The sequence below is a fragment of the Phaseolus vulgaris genome, chromosome 11, assembly GCF_051622355.1.
Source record: "Phaseolus vulgaris cultivar YP4 chromosome 11, ASM5162235v1, whole genome shotgun sequence".
Lineage (NCBI taxonomy): Eukaryota > Viridiplantae > Streptophyta > Magnoliopsida > Fabales > Fabaceae > Phaseolus > Phaseolus vulgaris.
This window is the reverse complement of record NC_143508.1, coordinates 6261798-6268762: the sequence shown is the minus strand read 5'-3', so window position 1 is coordinate 6268762 and position 6965 is coordinate 6261798. Positions and strand designations below refer to the sequence as shown.

General features: G+C 36.1%; 1 protein-coding gene across 1 annotated transcript; it reads left to right on the top strand.

The window, feature by feature from the left end:
- Positions 1-6139: 6139 nt before the first annotated feature.
- LOC137826703 (histone H4) lies at positions 6140-6965 on the top strand. Its single transcript, XM_068632795.2, has 2 exons — positions 6140-6277; positions 6364-6965. Exon 2 carries the CDS (start codon positions 6402-6404, stop codon positions 6711-6713), a length of 312 nt encoding a protein of 103 aa, XP_068488896.1. The 5' UTR covers positions 6140-6277; positions 6364-6401; the 3' UTR covers positions 6714-6965.

The following is a 6965-nucleotide window of genomic DNA, read 5'->3' as shown; positions in this document are numbered from 1 at the left end:
TTGGGACACATTTTCGTTCCCACAGATGGTGGCACTGTTCTGACCTCAAGTCCGAGAGATAACATTGCTAAGATCAATTTCTGCTATGCTAAATGGTCAAAACTATGTTTTTCCAAAAAAAAAAATAGATCCTTTAGTGGGAAACAAGATCATAATTCTTTTCACAGTTTTTCCCTCTCGGCCACCACCTTGGCCAAGGAAAAGTGATCCCACAAGCTTCGACGACTTCAAAAAAACTAATATCGTTAAGATTTTCTCATCTTTGTTACTAATCTATGAGAGAACTCTCAACACATAAAACACATTCTTTTTCTCCCGACTATTCCCAAATTCCACTCCACTTGCTACATTCTTCAAACATTCTGATTCACTCGCTGCAATCTATAATGGCAACACTCGTTCCTCGCCACTACTCTTCTCCATTCCATAATCTTCTACAACACCATAAATTCACTTGCTCACCTCGACAATGCATGCCACTTTCTCGGATTCACATAAACAACGTTTCCAACTAAGGTTTCTAAATTTTCTACACTTTTTTACCTCAAGTTCGAGAGATAGCATCACTAAGGTCAATAACCACATCCGAGTTATTGTCCACTTTGGATGTCAGTGCTTCGTCACAATTTTGTCCTTAAAAGGTGCCTTTGTGGGTTAAAGGAGGAATGAGTATATAAATTGCCCTTGGCGTCGACTCATGAGCGATGTGGGACTATATTGGCAGTATCGAACCAAGCCCCCCATTCGAGGTTTAAGGGGAGTGGATTTCTCACTAGCTAAAGGGCTTGGTACACATTTTCATTCCCACAAACAACGCCACTGTTCCAACCTCAAGTCCGACAGATAACATCGCTATGGTCAATTTTGCTATACTAAATAGTTAAAACTATGTTTTTCCAAAAAATCTTATCATTCAGTGGGAAACAAGATTCAAATAGTTTTCACAATTTTTTCATTTCGACCACCTCCTTGGCTGAGGAACAACTTCGGCGACTTCAGACAAACTAATATCCTCAAGATTTTCCTCGTCTTTGTTACTAATCTCTCATAGACCTATGAGCACATCAAACACATTCTTTTTGTTTTGACTTTTCCTAAATTCCAAACAACTCGCTGCATCCTTAATCTCATACAATTGTTGCAATCTTCAATGGAGCACACATTGAGGATGACAACACAGGCAACACCCTTTCCTCGTCACTGCTTTTCTCGATTCTAAAATCTTCCACAACACCATAACTTGACATGCTCCCCTCGACAATGCATGCCACTTTCTCGGATTCACATAAACTAACGTTCCCAACTATGGTTTCTAATTTTTCTACAATGTTTCGACCTCAACTCTGAGATGTAGCATCACTAGGGTCAATTACCACATCCGATGTATTGTCCGTTTTGGAAGTCGGTGTTCCATCACAGTTTTGTCCATAAAAGGCGCCTCAGTGGATTGGAAGAGGAAGAGTATATAAATTGCCCTTGGCCTCGAATCCTGAGTGATGTGTGACTATATTGGCGCTACCGGAACAAGTCTCAGTCTAGGTCTAAGGGGAATGGATTCCCCACTAGCTGAAGGGCTTGGGACACATTTTCGTTCCCACAGACAGCGTCACTGTTCCGACCTCAAGTCCGAAAGAAAACATCGCTAAGGTCAATTCTCGCTATACTAAATGGTCATAACTATGTTTTTCCCAAAAAAATCAGATCGTTTAGTGGAAAACAAGATCCGAATAGTTTTCACAGTTTTCCCTTTCCGGCCACCTCCTTGGCTGAGGAAAAGTGATCCCAACAGCTTCAGTGACTTCAGACAAACTAATATCCTCAAGATTTTACTCCTTTTTGTTACTAATATCTGAGAGACCTCTGAACACATCAAACACATTCTTAGCAACACATGTTCCTTGTCACTGCTTTTCTCGATTCCAAAATCTTCCACAACACCATAACTTGACTTGCTCCCCTCGACAATGCATATCACTTTCTCAGATTCACATAAACCAACGTTTGCAACAAAGATTTATAAATTTTCTACATTGTTTCGACCTCAAATATGAGATATAACATCACTATGGTCAATTACCACGATGTATTTTCCGCTTTGGAGGTCGGTGTTCCATCACAATTTTGTTCATAAAAAGCGCCTCAGTAGATTGGAAGAGGAAAAAGTATACAAAATTGCCCTTGGCATCGACTACTAAGCGACTATATTGGCGCTACCGGAACAAGCCCCAATCTAGGTCTAAGGGGATTGGATTGCCCACTAGCTGAAGGGCTTGGGACACATTTTCGTTCCCACAGACGACGCCACTGTTTCGACTTCAAGTCCGAAATAAAGTATCGCTGAGGTCAATTCTCGCTATACTAAATGGTCATAACTATGTTTTTCCAAAAAGAATTGGATCGTTTAGTGGGAAACAAGATCCGAATAGTTTTCACAGTTTTCCCCTTCTGACCACCTCCCTGGCTGAGGAAAAGTTATCCCAACAACTTCGGCGACTTCAGACAAACTAATATCCTCAAGATTTTCCTACTTTTTGTTAATAATCTCTGAGAGACCATCGAACACATCAAACACATTCTTTTTGTCTTGACTTTTCCTATATTCCATACCACTCATTGCATTCTTCAATTTGATACAATTGTTGCGATCTTCAATGGACCACTCATTAAGGATGACAACACAGACAACACTCGTTCCTCGTCACTACTTTTATCTATTCCAGAATCTTCCACAACACCATAACTTGACTTGCTCCCCTCGACAATGCATGTCACTTTCTCGGATTCACATAAACCAACGTTCCCAACAAAGGTTTCTAAATTTTCTACTTTGTTTCGACCTTAACTCTGAGATATAGCATCACTAGCGTCAATTACCACGATGTATTGTCCGCTTTGGAGGTCGGTGTTCCATCACAATTTTGCCCATAAAAGGCGCCTCAGTGGATTGGAGGAGAAAATAGTATATAAATTGTCTTTCGCCTCGACTCCTGAGCCATGCAGGATTATATTGGCGCTACCGGAACAAGCCCCAATCTAGGTTTAAGGGGAGTGGATTCCCGACTAGCTGAAGGGCTTGGGACACATTTTCGTTCCCACAGACGACGTCACTGTTCTGACCTCAAGTCCGAAGGAAAGCATCGTTAAGGTCAATTCTCGCTATACTAAATGGTCACAACTATGTTTTTCCAAAAAAAAACGGATCGTTTAGTGGGAAACAATATCCAAATAGTTTTCCCCTTCCCGCCGCCATATTGGTCGACGAAAGTGATCCCACAAGCTTCGGGGACTTTAGGCAAACTAATATCATCAATTATTTTTCCTTATTTTCGTTACCAATCTTTGAGAGAACTTTGAGCACATAAAAAACATTATGTTTCTCTAGACTATTCCCAAATTCCACTCCGCTCGTTGCATTCTTTAAAAAATCTTATTCACTCCGTGCAATCTTCAATGGACCATGCATTGAGGGTGGTAACACAGGCAAAACCCGTTCCTCGTCACTACTTTTCTCCATTCCAAAATCTTCCACAACACCATAACTTGACTTGTTCCCCTCGAAAATGCATGCCACTTTCTCTGATTAACATAAAGCAACGATCTCAACTATGGTTTCTAAATTTCTACATTGTTCCGACCTCAAGTCCAAGAGATAACATTACTAGGGTTAATCACCACATTCTAGGTATTGTCCACTTTGGAGGTAGGTGTTTTGTCATAGTTTTGTCCTTAAAAGATGCCTTGGTGGATTGGAAGAGGAAGGAATATATAAACTGCCATTGGTCTCGACTCTTGAGCGATGTGAGACTATATTGATAGTACCGGAACAAGTTTCCCAATCGAGATCTAAGGTAAGATGGGCCTAAACCCAATTTGCCAAATTAACCAAGAAAGAAGGAGAATCAATAAAATACTATTAAATCTCTCGTATGACATCTATTGTAAAGGTCAATTAAAGTTTCGTTAAAAATAATATCAGGGAATAAATCTCGATATAGCACGATTAATGCAATATTAGCAAAACCATTAACAATTTTTAATGCACAATATCTTGACCTCTTTGAATGCTCTCTGATTTACTTGCACAAAAACCTTTCTTATACTACATAAATGCGTTGATTATGTTCCAGAATACTCCTATTTATATACACGATATTCACATTTTATGAAAGAATATTGTGGTATGCCACATTAAAATCTAGAAAAATTAGTGTAAAAAATCTAAGCTCATAAAGACTTATAAACAAATGACTACTCACAGTGAGTAATCTCAACTCGAATTTTAGCACTATATTCACTATGTACCCAAAATTTGATGTTCTTAATGACTTGAGCGTCAGAGTATTTTCTGCAGGTGGAGTTTCTCTTATTCCTTGAAAGTTGAATAACTAGAATTTGAAGAGAGACCACTCGGAGCCTACTAGATTTTGGCCGACCTCATCTCAACAAAGAGTGCAAAAAAAAACTATAACTAATGATAATGTGAATTTAGACGTTTGTGATTTGCTCACTACACTCATTTGGACACCATCAATAAAAAAATAAGCTTTAATCACTAAACTCATACCAAGTTCTTTGAAAGTTCCCATTTCGTCCAACCAGATCATAATAAACATTGTCACTCTCATTATATTAAAAATATGCTACAAAAGTTTATTATAAAATAGAAATTTATAAGAAAAGTGTTGATTGCAAATAATCCCTGGATGAACACTTTTCTAACATTAGTCTTTGATTTTTTAATCTTTTATCTCAAAACTAGAAGTTATTTTTTTTTTGTTATAAAACTATTTATGCATTCATGGGTCATAATAAAAAAAGTATTATGGTCTTTGTTTGATTTTAACTTAATTGAGAAAACTTTGTTTTAGAAGTTGCTTAATTCAACAACAAGTCACATTTTATCAAACTTATCCATTTTTATACATATTTTGTTCCTACGCTTACTTAAATCAACAATAAGGTTAACTTAAGTTTGTATCCACTTTTATCATAATTACTTATTACTAACTTAAAACTCAACCTAATTAATACATGATAATATATGAAAAAACAGGAAGTAAGTTTAATTTATTAATATACATATATATATATATAATATTAACATTAGCAAGTATTAATAATGAGTTTATTCATTCATAAAATAAAAAATGTTTATTTTTAGTTTATTAATTAAGTATGTAATGTGATTTTCAAAGTAAAAAGTAAACATGTAGTTTTTTTTTTATACTAGTGAAGTAGTTTTTGTTATTATTAGTTTATTTTATGTTTTGTTTTTATGTAGGGTTAGATAAGAAAATTATCTCTTTTGCTAATTCTTTCTCACCATACTTTTTATCTAATACAATTTTGTGCACTCATTCTGACAACTTTAATTAAATAAGTAATATATCAAGTAACAAGCTATTTAATTATCATAAAGTATAGTAAGTTATCTCTTGTATGATAAGTTGATGGCTAATTAAAATTTGAAAAGTATAAAGATAATTAAAACATTCTAATAATATCTTTGGTAGTAAATCACAGTTATCTTGCGGTATTAATATAATTAAAATTTAAAGTTGCAAAATCATACTTAACTTAAAAAAATTATTTTAAAAGAAATTATAATTATCTCAATATTTATAAAATTATTATGATTGACTAACTTTTTTTCATTATTAAACAAGATATAGACGCTGATAATAAATTATTAGGATTTAACAATGCATTGTTAGAATAAATTTTATTAATTAAAAAATAAAATAATACAAAAATTGAAAAAAAATGTGTTAGTGTTTTATAGGATAAGAAGTATGAAAGATCACTTGTAAGTTAACTCACAAAATATAAACTATTAGAAGAGAAAAAAACTTGGTTCCTATAATTTATATCAAAATACTCAAGATATATTTTTTTAAAAAAAAAGTAGTAACTCCATTAATATTTTATCAGATTATACAATTATTTCTATAACTGAGATAATTTGAGTTCCAAATTTGTGGTTTGAAATTAATGTTTTGATATTTAGCTGCATTTACAAATTTTGGACAAAATTTCAGATAATTCCAGTGGCGCCAAAAGGAAGAGCCACTCACTCTCATCTACGTCATCGATCCGTGCACAACGTTATCTCAAATCTGAATCGTCCACCAAGAAGGCATCGACGCTCCCAAACGATTCGCTGCAAGCCTCCCACGGATCCACAAACACATCACCCCATCCCCAACACCACATATAAATACAAAGAGAATTTCGCAAACACTTCAGACGCCAATCTCCTCATCGATCTTCTCTTCCGGTAAGTATCATTTTTACTCTCTGCGCATAAATTGTGTTCACTTCGGATTAAATTGTTGTTATAATTTTGTGCTCTGTTTGGCGCAGATTGTGATTGTTGTTGTTGACGCGATTTTGCAAGCAAGATGTCTGGGCGTGGAAAGGGAGGCAAGGGTTTGGGAAAGGGAGGAGCGAAACGACACCGTAAGGTGTTGCGCGACAACATCCAGGGAATTACGAAGCCTGCCATTCGGCGTTTGGCGCGTAGGGGTGGCGTGAAGCGTATCAGTGGTCTCATCTACGAAGAGACTCGCGGGGTTCTCAAGATCTTTCTTGAGAACGTGATTCGCGACGCCGTTACTTACACTGAGCACGCCAGGAGAAAGACCGTTACGGCAATGGATGTGGTCTATGCACTCAAGAGACAGGGAAGAACCCTGTACGGATTTGGGGGCTAGGTTTTTTTCTTTTCTTGCTTTCTTGTTAGGTTCTGTTTGGTTGGTTTAGAGGCTATGGGACTGCTTGAAGCTATGGCATTAGGAAATTTAGTGATAAAGTACAAATTTGAAAGGTTGTATTTGTTAAAAATTCCGGTGGTGTTTTAGGAATGATGTCTGCAATATCATGAATTGAACTGATGTATCATTCCTTCTATTGCCGCGAAATTGTAATTTAATCTTTGTATGTTGAATTTTGCCATCTTCCTTTTC